Raw genomic sequence first — 26036 nt, forward strand, 5'->3', positions numbered from 1 at the left:
ACACCAAGGAATGGAAAGACTGCAATTTGCAGTGGTCCTTGGGGTATGATAGATTGYCTTTACTTCTTTAAAGGGGTTTGTGAAATGTCACTTGGACTTGTTTTTCTTTGCCAGACAAATATCTCTTTATTGGAAACAACTGGAGGGTCTTCCATGCTTTCCCTGCTTCTGTGGGAAAATGTTTTTAGGGAGTTGCAGACTGAACTAGCTGAACCTCCACCCCAAACTTAGCATGACTGTTGTAGAGTGAGCTTGGACCCTTATTTGGTTCCTCTCTAACACCCTCCATCTCCTGCATCTGTTGCCCTCTCGTCCCAGTGTTGTGCTCAGTGCCTGATGCAGCATATTTGTTTGAGTCAATGTTCTAAAACTTTAGCGAGGCTTTCGTTCCGCTCCAGAGGTTTTAAATGAGCACTAACAGTGCGCCTCGCATGTCCTCTGTGTGCTCAGAGATACTTTGTTTATTACCCTCATCCCACTCTTTCAAATTATCCTCCTCCCTCRTGCAGGCAGTGTTGAACCACTGGAAGCACAGTGTGTTGGGGTTTGTCAGATTCAGACCTGGGTGAAGCTGAACTCCCTGCTCAAATCCGGGTGCCRGGGTTGTGAATTAGAGGTTGCTTAGCTGATGCCTGTGTTTTCCTGCCTGTCTTAGCTCATCTCACCTCCTGATTGGTAACTACTTTCAGGGATAATTGGAGAAGCAGTAGGTAATTTTTGCAGCAACTCCTGTGTGTCAACTATGACAACTTTCTGCTTCTTCCCATGCTTGATCATCTATTGTTGTTTATGCCTTACTTGATCTGTTCATCACTGCACTGCTTGTTGCCCATTTAGTATAGGTCTGGGTTCTGTTCTGTGTAACTTTTTCTCAGAAAACTAAATTACTGGAGAAGCTAACTTTTGCTGATTCTGCCTCTTTTCTAACTTAAAGGATGGAAAGACTTACATGTAATAATGTGGAATAATAAATGCGTAAAATGGTGATATTCTATGGTGAAGATTCAAATGATTCTCCTCATTGCAGAGAGAAACTTTTTAAAAAGCTGTATAGGAGGCTGATTATTACCCAAAGTTGTCCATGACTGTCTGGAGACAGTTAATGTTTAAATGAGGTTGGTTGTTAGAATTAACTGGGCAAGTTATCTGTTTTAGRAAAGTGGATAACACAAAAGCTTGTCTGTTCCTTTCTTGCTATTTGGACTTCACAGGAAGCTTTGTGCTGATCATGGTGCATGCCTCCCAAAGATACAATAGAGCTGTTTGAATGGGGTACTGGCATTCTAAGCACTCCACCACTAAGTCTACCTCAAGGCTACAACTCTTTTTCTGGTACTTCTGTCACTGCAGTAGTGAAGTAGCTTTTCTTTTGCAGTAGAGAAGATGAGCTGATCTGAGGGCACAACCTCACTGGTTAGCTGATCCTGTTGTAATATCATATCAAATACAAAATAAAAAGCATACTTTGTGCTCTTGTTCCAGTGTGCATAGTCGTGTCCTTGTGTTCTCCTTGTGCTGAGCAAAAAAGGAGTCTGGCTAACTTTCTAGGAGAGCTAGCTTGCTGCAAGGCGTTGTAGCTGGCTGAAGCATCAGTGTCCATATCGCTGCAGAGTGAGTCAGAGACCAGAGGGATGCATTAGCAGGTTCCTAGATCTGACTTCTTAAGTAGATTTCGTACTCTAATTTTTCTTTGTCATCCAGTATAGTGCAGGGAATCTGTCTTGTGTCACATTTTAACATGTTTGGTTTGAAGGAAATGTAAGAGCCCATGAATTCTATGGAGTGATCTTCTCTGGTTTGARTGCCATTTTTGTACTTAAGAGTTCTTTGGTGATATTTTATGGACTCAGCTCCTGGAATCTGTGTTCTAGGCAGGATGTCTTCTCAAACCCTAGCTCTTGGCTAACCTGGGAAGCTGGTTCATATGCATTGGGTCAGCTTTGGAGCAGTCAGTGGGACAGATGATATTGTACAGTGAGCTGTTTAGCATGGCAAATCCCAAAGGTCTGTAATCATAAAAACATCCTGTCCTCCCATAGTGCAGAGCAAAGGGATTTTACAGCCTATGTAACCTGAGATAGTTGAGTAGTGGCACTCAAATCCACCTTGAATCTCTYTTTTTTGGTCTGGTATACACATGTACAATTGGAACATGTGGCTTAAGCTATGTAAGGTGGAGTTCTAAGACACTGGTTCTTGGTACTACAAGGGAATCTTAAAAAAAAAAAAAAAATTTTTTTGAAATACTGAGCTTGGCATGGAAGACTAATTTGGCCACTGCAGATTCTTTTGGTGGTGCGCTCTCAGCCTGGGTGTGGACTTGGTGCTTACACCACACAGCTCTATGATGTGATATGACTGAGTGGGGGAAATAGTGAACTGATGTGACTTCTTGTTAAGAGCAAGTGGAGTGGCTAAAATACCTTGCTGTAGTCTGGAGAGATGAKCTTGAGTTTTACCTGGACTTGCTCTTGAGGCTGACTCCTGGTAACCTTCTGCAAACAAGCCTTTAGGCAAGGGGACATAAAAGCAGCTAGATGCAATTCCAGCCTTTGCTTTTTGTAAGTGCTACTGGCTATAGACGCAAGCATGTTTTAATCACAGGTCAGCAGGCCTCTAGGCTCTGGATGAACGTTTGACTTTGCTAGCCTGTATAACTTCACATCAAATGACTTGCAGAACAAGACTGATGTTCTTTAATCTTGTGTTAACTAGGTTTATGTGAAAGCATTTTCATTATTGTGACAGAATGTGGCTGAAAACTGACAAAATCAGGTCTTCAGTGACACAAGAGTGCTTTCTGTAGAACTCTCAACTTCAACTCAACTTCAACTTTTTTTTTTTTTTAAAGAGACAAAAATTCCCATAGAGAACCCATGAAAAGGAGTTTGTTGTAAAGGTTTTGGTTAGAGAGAAAGTGGGGTTTTCTGCCCAGCTCTGCAATGAATGCAGAGGTGGTTTAGTGAAGTGTTGTGCCTGAGCCTCTGATATGAGAGGGCAGTGGATATTACTGTTGATGGTCCAAGTTCTACCCCATTTTCTTCTGGAATTAGAGTTTCTTTTTGACTCCTTTGTTGCTTTCACTTGTGAATGCTTGAAGGTTGCAAGCTGCTCAGGCTTGCTTCAGCATGAGGATTTAATGTTCACGGTATTAATAAAGTGGATGAATTCCTATAATAAATGAGATCTATGGTAAAAGAATATATGTTGGAACACAGACATTCCCTCTTACCTTAATTGCCTGTGATAATAGGCTGGACTTTATGCCACAAGTACGGAGTACTAGAATATCATCATTTTGTCTTTTTCAAGTTTCCTATAAATAATGCAACTGAGCCATTCAAAGAAATACAGTCAGCCACCTTGGAAATATCAGTACTTATGTCAGCTTGAAAGCTAGAGTTTTCCCTGTGTTGATATGAAGCTAATCCCATTTTTAAATTTAATAGGAAACAATTGTCCATGTAAATACCTTGAGTTGCTCTGGCTTATCAAGTATTGTGATGAAATAGGAAAAGGGGTTGTATTTTAACAGTGAAGATTCTGGCTTTTTAGTGAGAATGAATGAGAGGTAATAATTCCTGGCAAGGTAATAGCTTCCTGGTAACTTTTATTTCTCCCCTGTTTATTATCTGGCCTCAATAAATTTATGGTTCTGCTTTGTAACAGCTCAAGTGGCTTAAAAAGGACTTTGACTTGAACAGGTAACTGCTGCAGGAGAGAACAAAGAAGCCCAAACTTGGATTCCTTGAACTTCCAAAAGGCTGTTTGAAACACTTCTCAAAACATGCTAAGAGCTGCTAGGAACAGTGTGCTGTGCGGGAAAACCATGCAGTGAGAACTGTGAGCTTGACTACTTTTGCAGGAGCTAGGGCCACTTACAACTTGTCAGTATAGCCTTTCTTTCCCTGCCTCCATGCACCAGAGGGGTGTGTGTGTATGTGTGTACCTACGAACTCACATGGATGCTGAATAGAGAGATCGCAGAGGCAGAGAGATGCTGAGAGGGGTTGCTGCGGCTGGGTAACATCACTTGGAGCAAGTGACTGTCTCAGCCTTTGAGTCTGGCTGATATTTGTCTKGCAAGATGACAGATAAGGATTAGAGGAATGACTGTGTTGTATGTAGACATGAGGGTGCTTTTTAGTCGATGATCTTCAAATATTGGAAAAAGAAGATAATTATAAATTGAGTGGGCAAAGAATGTTTAGGTACTGATAAGCTGCTGCAGTTCCAGTGATGCACATACTCAGAGGCCGGGGAGTGTGGCATATAKCTCTTCTCAACTGCTTTACAACTCCATGGAGAAAGCCAAAATCAGGAGCCTGATTTTGGGTTACTCTATCTTTTTTTTTCTTTTCCCCTAGGCACCATTTCTGCTTTATAACAAAAGGGCTGTATTGGAAGTGTGAACTCCACAATGTAAAACGAGATGTCCCCTTCCCTGTACTTTTCTGTCCCTGAAATGCAGACAAAACAAGTAGGCTGGGATTTGTCCCCAGGCACTGTCATAAACCTGGAATCATTCAGCCAAGGGCAATGGAGTTTATTTCTAAATCACTGAGAATCTGTCTGTTTCCTGAAGAATGATTTAGATTGTTTAGAATCGTTTAGATTAGGGGGAGAGAACTTTTCAAGTTTAAAAACTGCAGGTGCAAGGCTACCTCTCACCCACTTTGTAATAGGATGTGGTTGGGGTCGGGGCTTAAAAACAATTTTTTTTTTTTTTTTTTTTTTTTTTTTTTGTGGCCAACATCTGAGTGGGTGATGTAAGTGAACTGAATTCAGGCTTAGTTCAGTCCACTCCTGTATAATATTCTGCAGACCAAAGGCAGGTACATATAAAATGTTTTCATTTTGCACAAGTGATGCAGGTCTACTTATCAATTACAATTTTTTTTCTAAGTGAGACTGTAAYGTGAAGTGGTGGTGTGTGGAATAGGACCTGGAGGAGCTGCAGGTTGCTGACAGTTCCTTTGGTTATTAATGGCCATAGCAGAGACTCACCGGTTCTGAGAATAGACTCTGCATTTGCTTTAGAGGAGACAGCTGACAATGGTGTTGGTTATAGTAGTGTATCTGTGCCCGTCTTTTGATTGACGGTGACACAAACTCTGTCTCCTCCCAGCCACGGATTAAACCCAGTGACATTTACAGCAGAGCTAACTTCTCCACTCTAAGTTTAGATGATGATTTTTGTGTGTCTCATAAGATAAAAAGCAGGAGAAGACATCTGCAAGTAAAAACAGAACAGAAATTCCAAACCATGATCAGAATCTGGAGACAGTCAAGGGTGTACGTGATCTGATTGCTGTGGATCCTTATTTAAGGTACCTTGATTGTGAAGAATTATTACCCTATTTGCCACTCTGATTTCCTCTCTGGAAACCCAGAGTAAACATCCATAGCTTTGGAGCTGTCTGTTCGGGTTTTTGAGAGAGGGGGCAAGCTGTACTTGGAGCTGGCTGGTAGCCTTAGCCACACCTTTGCACAGCTAATGACACATTTATGGGTGTATATCCGTAAACCATCTGGAAATAGCAYGTGATCTTAGCTGACTGCTGAGATTTCAGTTTCTGTGCATCTATGTTATTTTTTTAAARGGCTTATCCTGTTGGTGAAACCCCCCAGAGAGAGAATCTCCTCCCTCCTTCCCCTCCCACAGCAGCCAAGCCCAGCAGAMCAGAGCTGGCAGTATAATTCTCAGCCCTGCCTTAGTCAGCACTGTCAGCCAAGTCTGTCCTGTTTGGTCCCAAGCAAGCCAGAGCACTCTGAGTGAGAAAGCAGGTCCTGAGAAAGCAGCCAGTGATGGCTGAGCAAGAGGTGTCCTGAACCTTCGGGCTTTTGAATGGTGGTTGGGTGAGAATGGCCTTCAGACACTATCACTTTGAAACCTTTTTTCAGATGAAAAACCTAAAAAGGAATGGTTTGTCTTGTCTTCTGCTATGTTGTTGGGTCTGTAGAAGCATGACTTTCTTCTGACGCTGTCTTTGCCAATAACTGATTTGGCAGCTGGTCATATAACACAGATAGAAATAGCTGCTTTTTAGCCTTATCCTTTGGGGTTAGACACTCTATATCCTCTGCTCTATGCATGAAGGATTCGCACCTGTGTTCTCTGGGCAACATGATGAAAAATGGACTCTGAAAGTTGGCAGAGCTTAGTCCCCCATGAACTTCACGAGCATATTGGCCACATGTTTCGGGAGAGCTCACCTGTGACTTTGGACAGCACTCAGTTACTTAGGCAGAGATTTGATGGCAAATACTATCTGGAGAGGCCATCTGCACAAGCCAGAGAAACCTATTTCAGAATAACTGAAAGTGGTTTCAGCCATAAATTGTAGGAAAGAAATCTCCTGGTTTGGGCTCCATTCCCATCTTAAAATGAAGGGGCAAGTGTATCCCCAGGGCAGAGGAGCTTGATCACCTCTGTTGCGTCAGCAGTCTATGTGTCAGCGTATCTACCTGAGCTTGCTTCTGAATTTCTTGTTGTGAACTATTGAATACGTGGGAAAAGATTGACTGGAGAGGGTTTCCTTTCTTTTTTTTCCTCTGCTTCTATTTGTCTCCTTCCCTTCAAGCTTGCAGAGCTGCACTTACATAAGCAGTGCTAGGAATGTTTTAAACTGTCACTTGATATCTGTCAAGTGAGCTGCATCTTTTTGTCCAGAAGACCTGGGGATTTTCAGTTCTATGTGCTTTGCAACCCTTCTGCCCTTTGCTAAGCCAGACACATGGTCCAGATTCATTCYTGTTAGTATGGTTATGTACTGCAGCAGTTCCTAAAGGCAAAACCCCAGAGTGYAGATTCCACTGCATCAAGTGACTCTGGAACAAGAAAGACCTCTTGCCTTGAGGTTGCATGCAGTGAGCTGTGATGCCCAGCAGACTGGGCAGGCAGCTGCACTGCTGCTGTAATCATGAGTCCTGGCTCCCTGGATTTGGGATTTTCTGGGATGGTAGTATACAGGTGTTCCTTCTGATTAAAGAGATTTTTTTTTCTGAGCCACATCATAATCCACCTCTTTATTGTTCTCTGCAATATTCTGTGGCACTATTTTAAATTATTAYCTCTGTTTCCTAGCCCAGTTTTTAATACTGATCTATGGTGCATAGCAGAAGTAAAAGCAGGACTGAAGATCTTTTAACAGACCCCTTACTGAGTTACAGTGTCGAAGTTTCCTCAGTGTGCCTCTTCCTCTCCTTTAGGAGTGACAGCTCATCTCCACTTGTCTGTAATATATTCAACATCTGTTGCCACCCTTCCAGCCAGGAGCTGGGCAGAGAGCCTACCTGTCCAAGCCTGGTAACTGAGCTCTGAGACTGCTGTCAAAAATAAAAGCTGCTGAGCTCAAATCAGATCTAGTTATCTGAGAACTGGGAGCTATGTGAAGGGCAAAAGTGACTTGAGTTGTTAAGTAGCAGTGCTTTGCCTTGGTTGGGAGATCTTGATGTGAAGATTTGGGAGGGGAGGTAAAACATGAAAAACTACTGTCCTTGAATTTCTGTGGCTTGTACCTTGCTTCCCTGGGGATACTGAGAGATCCCATCATTAATGAGAAGCATTTTGAAAGGGTGTTCCAAGTTTGAAGATACAGCAAACCTAATGCTGCTGCTCTAGCATGTGAAGAACTCTSCTGGATTTACAGCTACAAATGCTCAGCAAACTGCTGTCTGGCGTAAGTGAGAGTGCTTCAGCACAGCACTCTTTCTGCCTGTGTAGATGGTGATGATGTCAGATGAGGGACCCTCCAAAATCAGAGCTGTGGTAGATGAGGTACGCTCTTTCTCACCGTGACCCGGAGTGTCAGATGTATCTTCTGCCACACAAGAAAATGATGAGGACTCTGTACAGTACTGTGGATTCATGATCAGATGGAAGAGGGGCAGCTGAACTTGTCATGCCTGTCACCTACTACAGGAGCACAGAAGTGACTGGTGGCATGGGGATAGCATCGCCTTTCATACTGCCAGTAAATTCGTGCCTGATGTAAAGAGGACAGTGAAGTGTGAAAGAGCACTGTTCTCCGCAAATGTAGCGTCAGGTGCTATATAATTTTTATGTACCTGATAATTATATGTCCCTTGTCTTTAGATTGTGGTTTGGGGAGAAGGATGTGAAGAGTTCTGGATCTGATCTTCGGAGCAAAGGAGATGTTTGCAGCCAAGTAGCCCTGGCTTAATCTTTCCATGGTGCCTTTTCACTGAAGATTTCAAAGTTTAGCATCCATCTTGCTGATAGCTAGTGAGAGCAGAGCAAACACTATCTGATGTGGATGTGCTCACAGTAGATCTTTTACAGAAGAGAAGACTTGTGCTTAGCAACCTGTTAAACTGGAGAAAATCTGGCGGCTGACCCTATGACCTATGAATTTTTCAAATGTCTTTCAGTGGTTGACTACCAAGGGAGCATTATTGTAGAGTCTCTTATAAAATAAGCCTTCCAAGTTATCAGTTTTAACACTTTCTGCAAGGATATTTTAGATCTTTCTTTTCCCAGGACAGATAATTAAAAATACTGGCCATCCTACTGTTTGGGGAGCAATTCTATCTGTAACTTTGTTCCACTTAAAATTATTATATGTAACATTAAAAAGAGTAACGTGCTTGTAATGTAGTTCTTAAATGTATCTGAGGGATATTGTGGAGGTCTGAGATTTATTTTTTGCTTTAAAACTGAAATGGATCTATTTAAAAGTACTGTGAACAACTTTTTTTCCTTAAAGCACTCTCAGACATAGAAGTGAGGGAGTGCATATAGAACTTGCCTGTTTCCCCAAAGAGTTTGTTATGTATGGGCTTTTTGCCAAAGCAGATGCCGCGCAAAATTGGCTGAGCCTCTGGGTTTTACTTCCACTTGAATGTCATCTTTATCTCCTTCTTTAATGAGACTGTATGAGGCTGGAATTAGTGCAGATTAGCTGCACTGTGCTTCCTGTGCTTTTTGGTTTCAGAACTCTGATTCTATGCCTTGGAGAAAGGATGGTTCTCGGCTTACCACAAAATGGCAATGTGAATCCATCAGCCTTGCTGAGATTTAGATTTCGTGGCCTAGTTTCATGAGAACTAGAGCACAGAGCCTTAGGAATGAAGTGGATGACTATGAACTGTTTTTAAAGCATCTCTGTACTGGCTGCGTATCTGTACAATGCTCATGAAACTGTCTGGATGTCAGCATGCTGTGAGTCCTGTGTAAGAGCTGGAATAAATCATTTATTGTTTCTGGTCCCTGATGATATCCTTAGAGCTTGGAGAAGGTACCAAAAAAGAGGTCTAAATCAGTAAATGGCCTTTCCTCCTCAAAGCAAAAAAAACAAAAACAAAAAAAAAACCAAAACAAAAAACCTAGATTCCCTACAGACTACTCTCTTGTCATTTTGATCATATTCTCTGTAATAAAGGCAAATTTTGGAATCTTCTGTGCATTCATTCATATTTTCACTGATGAGATGCTTCTCATGTAGAATACAGAACTGTCCACAAAGTAGCTGTTGGAAGCTGCAGAAGTGTTACAGGGAGTGTTTGGTGGAGGCGGAACAGGTAGCTGATAGTTTTAACCTTGGCTCCCTTCCTATTTAAGTGGTGTTTGCCAAACAGTGTTGAGTGTGTGAGGTTACCTACATAGTCAAAGATGGGGGAATAAAAGGAGACTCTTTCAGTAGTTTGAGAGAGATTGCTCCTGTAACTGTAAGCGTAAAGTTCAGAGAAAGGAGAGATGGAAAATGTTATTCTTGGAGTGCTACAGACGATAGATTAAAGAAGTGAAGTGCTTAATGCCTAGGAGAGAAGAGGACGGACCATGGAAATCAGTGAGCAGACAACCACTTTGGAACTACCCTACTTCTTGACCAAAAACCCAGTTCCCTAGTGGGTACTAGATAAAATGCAATTTGCATCCGTATATTGTTTTATATTTATTAGATGCGCCAGCTGACAGTGGAATCTCAGTGCTTAGACCTCTAGGCAATTGTACTTCCAAGCTTCCTATAAAAAAAAAAAAAAATAGATGCAAAGAGAGGAAAGCACCTTACTACTCTCCTAGACTGGAGATTTTAGCCTTCTCAGTGGGTTTTTGACTTATATCTTGAAAAAAGTGATTGCTTATTTTTAGATTATATGGGTTTATGAATTTCTTTTGGAGGATTGCCTTCTGAAACCTGTAGACTGAATAAAATAAGTAAAACCACTTTGACTGTTAAGTCAACATTATTCTGTATAACATTTCAGAATATTATAGCTGTAACTTTCATAGCAGTTTGTGTAACCTTTCATGGGTTAATCAGAGCATTAATAAATGCTGACAAGCCTTTTTCAATGTAGCAGGTATACTCTGGGAGATTATTAACTTCATGTGATAGTATGTGTGTGAGTGAGTTACAGTGGGTCTCTGATTAGTTTCTCCTCCGGAATCTTTTTGTGAGCAGCCACCTGCAGTGGTTCAGATTAGGTAGGGCCCTAATGTTTTGATAAAATATGCAAAAATATCATGTGTGCATATATATGCATATTTTTAAAACATGAGCAACATAGGCATTTTCACAATGACTGACTCTTGTAGCATAAAATTTTTACTTTAATGTAGGGGTGGAGAGTATCTTCATCCAGGACCTTAGCTCCCACCCTTGATATTTGGAGCAGTTAATGCTTTACCACCTGAACAATGTGACTTGAGCCTGCAAAAAGGTGCTGCCTCTCCTGTAGGTGACWTGTATGTGAAAGGCTTTCTTTTTGGTAGTGGAGGAGAAACTTCCAACCTGGTAAGTATCCAAAACCCCAAGGTTTCTGGAACTACTGTTCTGGCTTTGCAGGGAGCATAGCAGCAATCAGAGTGAGGCTAGCAAAAACATTTTCCCCACCCTCTAAAGTCCCCATACTTAACCTCTTTGAATATGGAGGCTTTACCTTTTAGAGGGTAACACTTTGCTCATGAGATAGTGGAGCAGCAATGAGTTAAACAGGACATGTGTTTTCTTTCATGCTTGATCCCTAAACAGATAGAAGCTGTCTAAACAGGTAGAAGCTTGTGCCAGCCAGGTATGAAGCTCTTGGCCTTTCTACTCTCTTTAGTTTATTTGTTGACAATACACTATAGTTAGAGACAGTGCTAGCAGATGTTGGTAACCCAGGCTTCCYAGAGTGATACTAAGGCAGGGAAACGTCAAAGCCCAATTTAGAAAAGTGATTTGGTCACAGAGTAGAAATTGAAAGCAAAGCATTGAGCACTTCCCTCAAACAGTTGAGTACTGTAAGTAGGAACGGGAGGAACCTGCAGCAGGAAAATCCAAAACAAAGGGGTCCTGTTTGTGCTGGTCTGCAGAGATGTCATGCTGAGATGAGGAATGGACTCAGCAGATGTTACTGCAGTTGCTGAGGGAGTAATAGAGATGGAGGAAGAGGTAATCTTGTTGATGAAAATCATTCTGGCCCTTGTCCTAGCACAGAAAATTGACTAGGGGTTCTGATCCTGTGTACTCAGTTCCAAGGGGGCTCTTTAGGCTGGAGATAAAGCTCTGCCTGCTGGTGTGGGAATTTTGGCTCACAAAGCAAAGAAGAATTACTGTCCAGTAATTCTTCTGGCATAGCATGTAAACTGACCTCCAAGCGCAGATACAGTCTGAGGTCTGCTAGGCTCACAGAGTGACTGTTGAGGGGAAGAGAGTCTCTGGACCTTGTGCACATTTGGTAATTTTGCTACTCCTATGTTGTGCCACAGCATCATCCTTTATCATTAGGCTGTGGGGTGGGCATGGGAGATGAAATGGTGTGAGGAGCTAAAGTGCCCAGATCTTCCTCCCTCCTCTTATTTGCTGTTCCGTACTTGGGCTGAACATGTCTGAGGGTAGGCCTGATTCTCTGATCTTAGGATACTGAGTAGTGATATGAACAGCCCTTGCTATGAGTGATGTGAATCCCTTGGTCAACAGCCTGTAGCTTGAGAAAGTCCTCAGAGCGATCTAAGCACTGGAGGAAGCACCTTAAGAGTGAGAGATTTAAAGAATTTGCTTGAATTAGTTATCTTTGTAATGAAGATCATAAAGTAATTTTAAGTACCTTCACAAATCTTTGAAAGTATGAAAGACTTTTTATGATGCTGTTATCGCAAGAAAGCGAAATGATATTCTCCCTGTARTATTACTGATTTGCGTGTTTCTGACCTTGGTTTTGAGTATTTTGAGATATTTTAGTGTAGCAGCTAACTCAGTCTTCTCATCCAGCTGCCTTCTCCCATAGGAAGAAACTGAGCACAGTAACTTYGATTTGCTTGAGGTCTTGGGTGATGCACATGGTGTGGTTAGGAGTAGCTGGTCCTCAGAGGATTATGACTATATGCTTGTGCGTTGCAGTTGCTGAAATAAGTCTCTGAGTTTAAACAAAGGTGGCAAATGCTATACAGAAAGAATCTGCTGTAGCCAAATAATCTGCTTGTTTTTCTTGAAAGTAAAAGGGCAATCTTTAGYAGTGTGTACAAAGGAAGATACTCGAAGCAGGACTAGAGTTAGACTAGCATGGTGCAACATGTTGCAAAAGTAGGACAGGTCCTTTGGAAACCCCCTTCTGGGGTTATTACTCAGTTTTGACTTAGCCTTGAGGACTGGCTGACCATCACTCCAAGTTACCAGACTTTGAAAAAATCCTGTACCTGCTGTGCTTATTTCCACATCTTTCTTGTACTCCAGCTGGCGTGCAGAGATCAGAAACAGGTATATTCTTAAGAGATTAGTTTTATCCTGGTGAAGCTTTTTGCCTTGAAGTCCTTCTGAGGCTGTTACAGAGAAGAAGGTTTCTCCAGAGAATGATTCAGAACAGCAAAGTGGGTCTCCTGCTTTTTCCTACTGACTATAAAGCGAGTGAGGAGGTTAAGCCTTGTCAAGTCACGCAATATGACCATCCTTAGTCTTATTAAACTTGAGAAGCATGTCCTGAAGATGCAGTTCATGGTGAAACTGCTCTTTCATAGCTGTCAGAGATGGTCATTTAGGATGAGTTTTCAGGGCAATGCACTGTTACTCTTATCTATAATTTGCAGTATAGTGTCATATAAGAAAGGTAGCAGTGACATGTGTTTCTTAGATAAGCTGTAATTGCCGTTATTACTTAGACATGCTTAGATATATGTTGAACCACTTTGATGGTGATGTGGAGGAAGGAATAGGGATTTTTGAGGGAGGTTTTCTGTTCAGGGGCCAGGAGATTGAGCTTCTGTTGCTGTTGCTTTCAGGATTTGGGAGTACCAGCTTTGGAAAGGCATTACAAAATCCATCCCCTGTGAAGAGTACAATCCTGCTTATATCACTCCTGAAATGCTTGTATAAATTCTGTCTTAAGTCATTCAGTAGTGAAGGATCTCAATGCAATCTATTCTAATGCTTTAAATTCTTCACTGTTACCATGTCTGTAGTTTTGTGGTGTTGAAATCTTGGAACATCCAATATGGCCACAGACATTTTTTTAGATGTTGGGTTTCTTTTCTTAGATTTGATTTTAGAGTATGGCCAAGTAAGTGAACTCTCACAGACTTTTCTCAGAGAAATACCTTTGAAAATCAGAAACAAGGTACCTCGGGCTGAGCACTGAAAAGATAACAAAGTGGTCATCTCATTTCTTAGTACCTCTGTTTCCCATTTGCCAGCTTGGATGCCAGGTATAAATCTATTTACTCTGATGTGCAGAAGAAACACTTCTCTTCATAGCTAGATTGATATGACACTTGGGTATAGATTCTCCAGGTCACACAGGAAGTCTCTGACAAAACCCCAGTTTCCCAACTCTTGGCCTGATGCCTGAGGCAATGTCCTGTCTTTGCAGGCTTCATTGTGTGTGTTGTGTTTTTATAGATAAGTGAACAAGAAGTCCTCTGTCTGCCCTAAGTGTGTAGCTGCCCTTTCCCCATCTCTCAGTCATCATAGGTCTTGCTGACTGCTCAGCCCCAGGAATAATTTCTCAATTTAAAATGCAGTGTCAAGACATTTGGAGTTTCTTCCTCTCTGCTCCCATCTGCCTTTGTCCACGTCTTTCAAAGAAAGACTTAATTGTGCCATACTTAGATGAGGAAAACCAGGCTGTCTTCCAGGCTGCCTAGAGGCAGGAAAAAGGTCAGCAGAACATGCCCTATTCCTGGGGAGAGTCAAAGGGGAAGCAAGTCTGCCACTTTCATTCTTGTTTCTCTTCCTTAGTCTGCTCCATGAGCACAAATTGTTCCATGAGCACAAATCTACTTCATTGAGCAAGTCGCATTTCATCTGGGTAGAAAAGAAACCAGGCTTAAATAGCTTATGAAATTTCCTTTGTTTTTCTTTCTTTTAAGTAGTATTGCTTTGTGCTTTCCAGCTGACTTGGTACTGTTCTCTCCCTCTTCCTAGTGTAATGTTCGCCATGGAAGTGTAAGTTGCAGTATGAGATCAAAGATTTGTTTGTTCTGTTCAGCTTGCTAGTTGACCCACTGGCATATGCCACTCTGGCAATTCAAGATTAGTCACAGTATTTACTGCCTGTTTGCCCAGTTGGTAATTGGAGGCTTGAGAGAGCTGGAGATACTACACTGGGGATGGCAGATACTGCAGGAGTCGGAGGCATTTGTGAAGGGAGGAGAGGGGAGAGGATGGAGGGATTTAGGAGCATAGGGCCTATATCCATGGGGTGTGACCACAGCTCTTCTAATGCAGCGTAGAGTAAGCTGTGGACTGTGGGCACGTCCTTTCTTGGCTGTAGGCTCAACAACTCCCACTTCCTCAAGACTGGTCTACCCTAAATTCAGGTGGTTTTGGATCCAAACTTAGCTCTATTTGAGATCTGAACGTCAGATTGACTTCTTGCTCATCGTCAGCATTTTCTAAACTGACCTATGGCCTGGATGAACCTTATGCTGTGAAAACTAAAGTTTCATTAGTTATTGGTTCATGTAGCATGCCTCTGTGGGGCATGCTCAGAATATTTGGGTTTTCAGGGCTCTTACTGTGGGGCTGCATTAAGCAGTTGGAGTATGTTATCCTATTAGAAAGCAGTAAATATGAATCCCTTAAAGTTGCTTTTTTAGAACAGAGCAGAACTGAATTTTAATTTGTCTGATACTGCTACTTGGCACTGAGTGTTACTACATTGTCAGAGAGGTTGGTGATCACAGAACTAATATCCTGTCCATGAGCATCAGGTATGCAAAACAGAGCACGGGAAACTGCACTGTACTGAGAAGTGCAGGGATTTGCCTCTTGGGAATGCTTCCTGCTACCAGGAAAAAAGAGGTTAAACTGCAGACAGATGAGATCACTCCTTTTGAATCCTCCTACAAAATCATGTTTTTCAGATAACAYGTAGTCATCCTGTGAATTGTACCCTGTTGATTCTGGGGATTACCTGTAGCTTGGATTTCCTTGGGCAAATTTCCATGTTGCTGAGAAAACCTGTAGTTTTCAAAAGCTATTGCCTTTACTTCTAGCAGAATGCCAGATTTCTGTTAAAGAAGAATTTCTAGATTCCTCTGTCATCTTATCTGTGGTATCTTACTTCCCTAAACATACCCATTTAAAGCTTATTGCAGATAGTCCTGCCTGCAACAATAGGTTTACAAATGCATTCCTGATGTGAAAAGTGTGGGGTTTTTTAGGCTTTTTTTGGTTTGTTTTAATAACCTCTTACCTGCTAGGATTTTCAAGCACTTTTAATATTTCTGTTAAACTCTAAATCTCCTTGTTCCTTGTTGCCTCTATTTAAACAAAGGGAAAACTGAAAGGAGTTTTGGCTGTGTTTGGAGCTTTTGGAGTGCTTAGTTGTGTGCCTAGTTTGTCAGAAACACAGAGCACCTGTAAATCTAGTTGACAGGACAGACCTGGGTTCTGAGCAGCACTGGAAACCAATGTTTAAGTGCCTAAATATATGTTAGGTCCCTGAAGCCAAAAATATTGGGGTGAYATCCCCATCATGTCTTTGGGTGAGACAAGACTAGAACCCACAGCAATGCTGGAGCCTTAAGCTGAAATTCATCCTGTAATATCTTGGGTTAAACTGCCTCATTGGTACGAAGTATTCCTTCCTTCCTCCTAGCTTATACCTTCGACTTTCTTGAAATGGTCACTTTCCTTTTGCAAGGCTGGGACTTCTCAGGTCAAGGGCAGACCAAAGAACTTAGCCATGGCTGCTGCTTAATCCTTTAAATGCCAGATTCATGCCTTCTGCCTGGTGTGGTTTGCCTCCAGACAGCAGCTGACAGATCACACCCACACTAATCCAATCATGTCCTGAGATCTGGGAGTTGTGTTGGGGCCCTGACTCCTACCCTGATAAATCTACTCCATTAATAGAGCCTAAAGTTTCCATCCGAACTTTATCTGGCTTTGCAATGAGCTGGAGGATTAAAGACTATCGCAGGGGGAAGGGAGGGAGCAGCCCTGGCTCACCCGGAATAGCCTGACCTATGACGGCACTTGCCCRGCCTGGGGAGAGGAGTTATCCTGTGAACTCGCAGGTTATTAGCAGAGTGAACGGATGTGCCTGCAGTCAACAGCACATCCAGGGCCATCAGCTCCACCTCCATATAGTTTGGGGGGTCTGGAGGGACCTGCTAGTACAACTTGCCTGTATGGGAGCAGGTTTGAGGACCAACCTTGTGGAGCTGTGACTTTAAACTACTCAAATGACTTTTTGGATTAGACCTACAGGCTCGTACCATGGGGCAGATTGGTGTTTTGGAGAGAACTGTGTGCGAAGAAAACCCCTGTCAAGCTGCAGTGCAGACCTGTGATCTCTCCACTGTGTCATGGGAAAAAATGAGGGGGATCAACATGGGCTGTATGGCTGGGACTTGCATATATGACCTGGGGGGGGGGAGGGTTGAGGGCACAAGCTCTCTTGTAGGAGATAAAAGAAAAAAAGAAGGAAGTCAGAGCACTTCTCAGAGCACTTCTCACAGTCTCACTCTTTTTTCTTGTTGTAGGCTTTGTTTTTCTTGCCTTGGTTCTCTGCTAGTGTTCCCTGACTCTTCTATTTTGCCTGCCCCATCACTCTGGGAAGTGTGCAAGTTTTTCTTCATCAGTTCCTTCCCACCTCGTAGAGCTCCTCAGCTGAGTGTAACTGTTCCCACAAAAGCTTTTTTTCCTAGAGCTGGACAGTGAATTCCTGAGATTTTGGGAGTACCAGGTGTTTTGCAGGGCTTGTGCAGACCTCTCAGCATAGTGGAACAAGAGCTTTCTAGCTGGCTGGGTGATCCCAGACTCCRTATGTCTGTCCCCATTAGAAACTGTGGAATTACAGATCAGCTTCTTGGCCACGTGGGAAGCAGGAGTGCGGCCTATCCCAACGAACAGTTTGTGAGCACTGATTGTAGTGTTTTATATCCAGAAGCCCTGAGTCTGTTCTAAATCTTTGACCCCTAGCAACGTAATCTTTTGAACTAAATTGTCTCCTTTCCTTCCCTCCAGGCCTGAAAGCATCATGTTGTCTCCTGATTAACTGCACAGGTCTATTACCCCATAAAAAGCTACTTTTTTATCTGCAACAATTCTATTGATCTTCATATTGGAAACTTTATTTCTCCTTGGAATTTGTAACTTGTATACTTGCTAAGTATTGCTGATGGGCACTTCTGTTGRTTGTTTTCTTGTGCCTGACGACGTGTAGAAAAGCCATCCAATAAGTGGGAAGTCCTTGCTCCGTAGATCTGGTAGCCTCCGGGAGTACAGTTGAACATCTGAGCTTTGAGCAACATTCTTTCTGGAAGTGGCTCACCATACCACCTGAGAAAGATAAAGTTAAGCTGAATCCTTGTCATCTCTTGGAATGGTAGAGAAATATGTAGCCTGATCTACAGCAACGGACTTGTGACAGGCACTTTCCTTCACTGGAGCAGAGGCACCACTGACTCTTGTACAGGGCTTTGCCYGTCCAACCAATGTTGCTGTTCTGCTCTCCAACAAGCTCCTGTGTGCCAGGAGCTGAAGAGAGAGAAGCAAATATCTGTGCTGCATGCGTTCTGCTGGGTACCCTGCCAACCAAGCACATAAGAGACTTGTAGCTGCAGTGTTTATAGTTACCACTTAAATTGTAGAGAATTGTGCTTCTGGCTTTGGAGATTTTTCAGATCAGTCCTTGATTACAAGCAAGGCGGCGTTCATCTGTATGTGTCAGTTTTTTCCTCTCTTTTGCTGTTCTTGAAAACCTCAAAGATCCTTGGAAGTGAAGGGAGGATGTTGAACAGAGGGAGAATGAAAATAAGTGATTCCATCCTAGATGCCCAATCCCAGCCTAATCCTAAATAATGAGACCCATGAGCCAGGTGCTAAAAGTTTGCACTGATTTAGTATGCCTAGCTCTAGGGTGAGTTACTGCAGCCAGGAATGAGCTGGGGAATGTGTTTACTTTAATGGGGGAGAGCAGAATGCAGATTGGCCAYGTAGCCAGGGCTAAAGATATTTGTACTATGTCTATGTAATAAAATGATTAGGGCAATAGATGATGACATCCTGTTGCATGGACCTTCTCAATGCCCTTCTGTGAGCCAGAACACCAAAGACTGATTCTCACCCTGCAGGGGGAAAGTCCTCCTTACATTCTGAAGAGATCCACTTGTGGCAGTGGGAGTTAGCAGCAGCTGCTTTGGGTGGCTGTTGTGGCTGCCTGGTAGTCCCCAGGAGTGGCTGGTCTGGGGACAGTTACTAGTGGACACCTTCTAGACTTGAAGGGCTACACCAGCTTCTACACCTTGGTAGTATTCTGCATTAAGAGGGACTGAATGATAAAGGCCTGCTGCTGAAAACAGCTTCTGTTTTGCAGTGCTTTCTGCCCCTCTGGCAGCCAATTGCTTCAAGGTTTTCACTCAACACCCTTTTAGCCCCCTCCAGCTCTCTAGAATYCCTTGCAAGTGAGGACTGAGTGGGTTCTTCTATATTTTTACTGGCCCTGGGAGACAAGGCTTTATTTTGAGCATGGTCAGCTTTTATTTTTGCTTAACAAAGATATTGTTCATCAAGCCTAACTAGCTAGAGTTTGCATCCTCGTGTCCCTGCTGCTGGAGTTGCTTGGGGCGCAGCAAATTGCTGCTGCCCTCCTCTGCAGCTGTACTTTGCCTCGCTCTCTTATGGTGGACCTGCCTTCCTGCCTGGAAAATGAAGGGCTTTGTTCAAAGCCCTCAAGCTGCCCACTTAGCTATACAGAGAAATCATTAAAAGAGAGCTGTGATTAGGGAAGTAGCCTGATAAGGATTTTATGCAGGCTGCAGATAGCTGTGCTGTGCAGAGAGGCTGAGAGAGGAACAGGGCTGGCTGCTGTGACACTCTCAGATGTGACAGTTGGAGTGGGATAGACTCATGGCATAAGATCCCAAATTGTTTTCAACAGCCAACTTGTGCAAAGCCTGAGCAGAGTAGGAAAAGGAAGAAAGAAGGTAGAACTTTCCCTGCTTCAGCCACCTTCTCTTTCTTAAGAAATCACTGAGTGAATGGCTTTCCATGTTTGAGGCTGCAGTTGAGCTGTTCCAAGACGACAAAAAAAAAAAAAAAAAAAAAAAAATCTTGGACCAGAGTCTGGTGTTTAAACCAGGATGAATGTAACCACACAACAAAAAGCAGTAAGGATGTGGTTTTTCTTGTTTGTCCAGGAGATAAACAGCTGGGTTGGTATCGCCCTGCTTGCAGAAAGTGTTAGACTGGTGACAGGCAAATATGGCTTGTGCTCTTCTGTAGAGCAAAATATAATAGATCTGAGTTCATCCTGACTCATCTGAGCCCTTTTTTCAAAYTGTGACTTGGTGGAGAAATATTCCAGAAATTCTGAGTACAAGAGAACAAGAATAAGGGAATTTTTTTCATTCTTTCTGCTTTGTGAGCAAAAAGTTGTAACTCTTTACAAGTTCATTTCTGCTTTGCAATATCTGGTTTTTGAAGCCTCCTCTCTTTTTCCTCTCTTTCTKCAGGTCCTTCAGAAGCTTGGGAAAGCAGATGAAACGAAAGATGAGCAGTTTGAACAGTGTGTGCAAAACTTCAACAAACAGCTGGTAAGATAATTGGAGATATATAATTACACACTGTTTCAGTATTTGTTCCCAGTTTTTTACTGTAATATGCAAAAAGAACCCATTAAATTAAATGAGGCTGTAGTCATATAGAAGTGACCCACTACTCTTAACCCACTTATGCTCACTTATGAGAGATCACACTGATGTCTCTTTCAGTGTCCCTCTCCTGGAGTGAGAGAGAGTGTATGTTAGAAAATAATACTTGTGTCTAGATTTGTTATAAACACAAGTTTAGGAAAAGAAAAATTTCAACCAGAAAACTTTCTTCAGTTAACAGCTGCTTTGTAATGTGATTTTTTTTCCTGCTGAGCTGGAAGTGGACACATAAGAGCAACACTGTGTCTCCGAAAGGTGGATGGGGCTGGGCAGAGAGGAGGGGGAGAGAACTGATTAGAAATGGAAAATAAAATGGAGCAGGGCAGATTCACTTTTCTAAACACAATGAAAGGCAAAAGAGAAATGAACAAAGCAAATGATGAACAGGAAACATATTTCCAGGGCTGATCAAGCTCTAGAACTAACTTCTTCTATCTTTGCATGACTACAGTGTTAAGTTTAAGCTGATTCTTTTGCATGTGTGTTTCATCGCTGTATTGTGGTGCACACAAGTATTTTTTAGTGTAGCCTGCATTTATTTAATCCCCCCCGCCCCRCCCTTTGCTTAGACAGAGATAGGATTATATCTTGAACTGGGTATGTTCTGTACCTGGAACTTTCAACCACTGATATGAGGGGAAAACATTACTTACTCCAGAGGATTTTCAGGGCTGGATGTGGCTACAGTGGTGCTTGATGTTAGGGGAGCTTTGCTTGTCTGTTGTTTCCTGGAAGGCAGTGCAGGCGACACCAAAACTCAGGTGGTGCTAGGAGTGGGAAAGGCAGGAGGAAAAAGAAATCCTTTAGACCCTTTTGTACCCTGATATATTTTGTGCCTTCTTCTGGAGCTCTTAATGGCAGCTGCTTCTCATCTGTTACGACTCGGCAGATGTGGATCTGCTGTGTCCCAAAACCAGCTGAGAAGGGATTTGCCACAGCTGAATGCAATGAATACCTGACTTTGAGATATAGCTAACCAGCTGACTAGAGATTTCTGGAGACTTGATGCTCATTCTCTTGGCAGTAGTAGTAGCTGTTTTTCAGAAGGGCATGTAATGTCTCTATACCATGTCTACCAATGGTGTCCCCTTGTAATGGAGGAGTTCAGTTTGGCTTCTTTCTAGAGGCATGATTTTGCCAGGGGTATATTTTTCATATCATTGTGCAGACTAAATGTCAGCAATCAAGAAAAGGACAGCCGTTTTAAGAACGTAAACTGAAAAAACCCTCAAATCCAAACTTCTTGTTCTGGCTGTCAGGGATTTTTTTTTCCTCCAAATTTCAAAAGCCAGGAGTTCCATGGGGCATTGAGAAGTCTAGTGAAGAAGCACTTGTATACCCCCCTGCAGCTGAGTTTGTTCTTATTTTGCAGGGTAGTCTGTGAAATTAAATCTGCAAATGCTTTATCAGATTAACCAGAGCTGCTATGCAATTGCTACGTATGGTCTATTGGTTTTGCTTTGGCCCTTGGTTCCCCCATTACTAGCATAAATTTAAACAGTATCTGTTACACAGGGAGGGTCGTAAGTGTGAGCTGGCTGGATTGTTAGTGTCCAGGGCTGAGGTGTTATGATGCTAAAAGGCTTGGAGAGGAACTTGAGCTATGTATATATGAGTGTGTATGGTATAGCTGTGTGAGAGGTTTCTGTGGCCTTTCCTATGAAGTGTGCCCTAGCTGGAAACAAGTCTGGAGGAAAGCTGATCTTTTGTTGCAGGCTTCTTGCAGAATAGTTGTTCTCTGGAATTGGCTGGGATGTGACCAGAGGGTGGTTATAACAGGAGGAGAGCTTTGAAAAGTATCCCAGAGGCACTGGTCTTGTTTACTGAGTTGATTAGGGTCTCCTGACTCTAATGACTGTGTTGGGCCACTTTTGAATAAATGCTTGTGTGTAACATTGACGAATGGAGGGCAGGCCTAAAAATGGTTCATTCTTCTTCAACCAAGGTATCTTGTGGTTTTCCTAAATGGTGGTTGAACARATATGAGGGAAGGCATTGCACTTTCCAGATCTTCATTCATTCAGGTGGGTATGAGAGCACCAATCTGAGGTTTCTGAATGGTAGGGGTGTTTTAGCTCAGACAGATGGACTTGCTACATGACACGAGCTTAATATAGCCATACTTCTGCAGGGCTCCCCCACGTCTCTTGAAGGCTTGACAAGCAGCACAACTGGCGCATGTGCCCCTCCATCATGACAAGCTATCTTTGGCTGCTAACTGCCAAACAAGCTCTTCAGAAAACCATCCTCACAGGACTGGGGGCAAGAGGCCTGCTGCAAAGGTGCAGGGCAGCTTCTGCCCAAGATTCACCAGGCTTCAGCTTCTCTTCCCTGGCATTTGAAATATATTTCACTGGGGAGAGAGTAGGAGGCTCGTGGCAGTCCTTACACCTGGCACTGCTTCATTTTTCTGCCTGGTAGAGCTGCTGAGTTTTGATATGCTCAGGAGCTGTCACTCTTATGGAAGTGCTGGGTTGGTTTACACTGTTTCACACCAAGCATGTGAGAGACAAGCTGCTACTGGCGTGGGCTGTATCCTCTGCCCATCTCCCACAGTGTTAGGTGTAGCCTTGGCCTGYGGGGTAGGCAGCATAGCTCTGAATGTCCCTCCTGGGTTGTGGGTTTAATCTTTGCTCTTGGAGTGTAGATTTGGATTGTTAAAATCTTGTTTATAGGAAAAGAGGAAACATAGGTTATATGTAAACAAAGCCAGAAATTTGTTAGTATAATAAAAATCTTAAGAGCCAAACCCCTGTTTGTCCAGATCTCATTTTTACAGAAAAAGAAGGAACAAGAATGCAGTTCAAATTCTTGCACACTTGCATTACTTAGTTTCTACCCTTTTACCTAATATTATGGTATTACTCACCCTTCCACTGCTCCTCTGAGCCCTAACATTGGGGTTTCACTRTTACTGATGCAGTAATACTGGTGCAGTGAGTTGTCAGCATCTGGAGTCCTCTGCTGGGAGGAATGTGATGTTCATGTTGGTGGCTTCTTTCTCTCTCTTGAATCCACTGGGAGTCATCTTTAGATGGCTTCACACACTTTTACACCATTATTCATTGGTCTACAGTGCCACAAAACATCCAAATTTGCTATGTATGGTGCCCTTTACCTTTGTTAGATACTATTTCTTTGTATTCTTTACTACCCTTAAAACCAGTTTTGTCCAGCTACAGGTCTGCCTTTTTTAAACTGACCACCAGTGAGTTGTTTGTAGCCATGGGGTTTCCAACACTAAGTCTGTGCTGTATCTCTTAATCATCCCCCCTGTATGCTGCATCCTGTCCTTCCACTTCTCAAGGCTGCTTCTGTCGTACTAGACCTGTATTTCTTTATGCTAYATGATTGTGTTAGCTATAAATAAATTCCATATAGAATAACTGTTTGTTGCTGCTATCTATATAAAACTGTGGCTGTACCACACAAAGATGTACAAAAGCAAAGCAAATTAGCTTTAGATGCCTAGTCAATTAGAGAAATTGCTATCACAGCTGAGGCAAGTAAAATAAAGCTGCAGCTCAAGAAAAGTTCGGGCAGAGCAAGCCTGACATTTCTCAGTTTTGCAGCTCAGATTTATTGAATGTGAAGTTTGTGTGTTACAGAGAATAGCAATAGTGTATGACAGAGCTGGAGGACCTTCATGGTCGCAGCTTCCTGGGCAATGCCTGCAACTGCTAATTATGTGAAAAGAGGGGTCAAGACCAGATTCTCTTGAGTATGGAAAACTGACACTTGCGCGTTTTGCCTTGTGATAGCAGGCCTTGTCAATCAGTGGGACCCTCTCTGCACACCTCTTAGTTCAAGAGACTGGTGAAAAGTGCTGGCTGCTGTTCTAAAAATACATGGCTCTAAATCTGTGGATCTGACTTGCATGTGTCTGCCTCCCACTAAGGGGACTATGGTTGGGAAGGCCTGGATTTTGGGGCTTTACTCATACCCAGAACAGTTTTTCTTTTTTAAAGAGTCCTCAGAAGCAGCCTTTTACAAGCTATTGTAAAGCCTATTTACAAGGTATTGTAAATAATAAGGTATAAATAATAATTCTGATAATAGAAAACAAACAACTCTCGCATCTTTTTTTTTTTCCTAGCACTTTACGTAGTAGATGATTCATTAGGACTTTGGAGAGAGAGCTTTTCTAGCCTCCCAAGCATAGCACTTCTATTTTTAAATATGCCTCTTCCTGCACATACTGTCCTTCACATTATACCTGTTCACGGAGTTGGATTACACTGTGCCTGCAAACAGGGCAATAYCTGCTTAAACAAGATGGCACTCGTGTTGAAGCATGTTGCGCTTGTCTTGCTGCACTATAAACTTTGGTGATGATTCCTCTGAGTATGCAGTTGTTCCTATATCAAGAGGCAATGTGCTTTGAGTAGAACAACTTATTGTGGTTTTCTCGTACATCAAGAGATAATATTTTTCCTATGCTTAGGTTTTAAGTTAGTTCCTTAGATGGTCCAGAGGTGAGAAATGAATAAGGGATTCAGAATCAGCCCTRGGTCTTCTATTTCTGTCCCAGTTTTACTTTCCTTTTGTGGAGTTTCATTATTCTGGTATATACACCTACTATTTCTTTTCTCTTCATTTACTTGCTTACAATTTAATTGCTGTGCTATGATATTTTCTTTCTGAACATCTTTAGGATCAACCATACCTCTTTGATTCTTCTCTGTACTCCTTCAAACCTCCTACTCTCTGATAATTGGGAAGAGGATTCATTTCCCAGATYTCAGTTTTACTATCTTCCCTTTCTTTTTACTTCTGAGTTTAGGAAGCATCCTCTAAATGTGCGCTGAAGTTGTGAGAATTTATTCTGTGTAGCACTTGACAGTGTCTGTCTGCATCTTGAGAGGGTTGTGTAAAATCAAGCATATACCTGACAGCTCCCTATAGAGTGTAGAGAGCAAGTACTACATGCGCAGAAAGAAAGCAGATCCCAAAGGTGCTTTGGGGGAAAGCATTAATGCTGAAAATAATAAGAAACTCTTGCAACTAGTGAAAGAGCTGCTCCACTGCCAAAGAGGGGCCTGGATAGGAACCTCAGGTACAAACCACCCAGCTGCATAGGAGAACTGGGGGAACAGGGTTCATGGCCAAACTGAGAAGTGGACCTCTCTTTGGAAATCTTTCTGACTGCAGACCTCACAGGCTGCAAACTCTGTTCAGTCCCCTAGGCAGATTAGGTACCTTTAAAAGGCTTAGGTAACCCTATACGAGGTAAGTAGTGTACAAGGGTGGGTAGGTGGGAGCTGCACTTCTAGCTTGTATGCTGTAAATAATGTGCTCCTCTCTTGGAAGCAAGGCCCATTGGACTGTACACCTTTCTCGAGCATAATTTTTGTTCAACTTGTTCCAGTTTAATCAGAACAAACTGTTCTTGTGTCCCTGCAGTGACTACTTGGTCACTGCATTGTTTTGGGCAGTTTAGAGGGGGATGAAGAAGTTTTCCTTTATCTAGAAATGCTTGACTCCTCCCTCTTATGCCCTTTCTGTATGGGAGAATAACTGATAGTTTTCTCCTTATCTTCACAGTCAGAAGGCACAAGGCTGCAGAAGGACCTCCGAACTTACTTGGCTTCCGTAAAAGGTAAGGTCTGCGTAAACAGAGCATTTTCCCTTCTAGTGCTTACGTATGCAGTGAGATTTGCTGTAACCCATGCTCGTCCTGGTGTTTCMTATCTCAGCGATGGGTTTTACGAACGATGAGCCTCATCTTGACGGGAATGTTAGAATTCTTCCAGACCAGGTGGAATGGGGTTTGCTTTTGTGCCAAAAGTGGTGGTGCTATCTTAGCAGAAAATCCTCTTATTTCATCTCCTAGTGGAGGATGAGCATGGACGGTTTGATACGACTACATTCTTGAGTTCCTTTCTCCTACTGGTTACCATTCATCTTTGTCTTCATCAGGCATTCAGTAGGGAAC

At 42.6% G+C, this 26036-nt stretch overlaps 1 protein-coding gene across 1 annotated transcript in view; it reads left to right on the top strand.

Annotated features, from left to right (window-relative positions):
* Positions 1 to 11342: 11342 nt before the first annotated feature.
* The window catches only part of BIN1 (bridging integrator 1), a 67422-nt gene continuing 52728 nt past the window's right edge, over positions 11343 to 26036 (top strand). The window contains exons 1-3 of the mRNA XM_085311051.1: positions 11343 to 11399; positions 19904 to 19984; positions 25646 to 25700. Of these exons, the coding sequence (XP_085167177.1) occupies positions 11343 to 11399; positions 19904 to 19984; positions 25646 to 25700 (193 nt within the window). The remainder of the gene's footprint in view (positions 11400 to 19903; positions 19985 to 25645; positions 25701 to 26036) is intronic.

Source organism: Rhea americana, unplaced genomic scaffold (genome assembly GCF_003343005.1).
Source record: "Rhea americana isolate MKP2758 unplaced genomic scaffold, rheAme1 scaffold_33, whole genome shotgun sequence".
In the NCBI taxonomy this organism is placed as follows: domain Eukaryota; kingdom Metazoa; phylum Chordata; class Aves; order Rheiformes; family Rheidae; genus Rhea; species Rhea americana.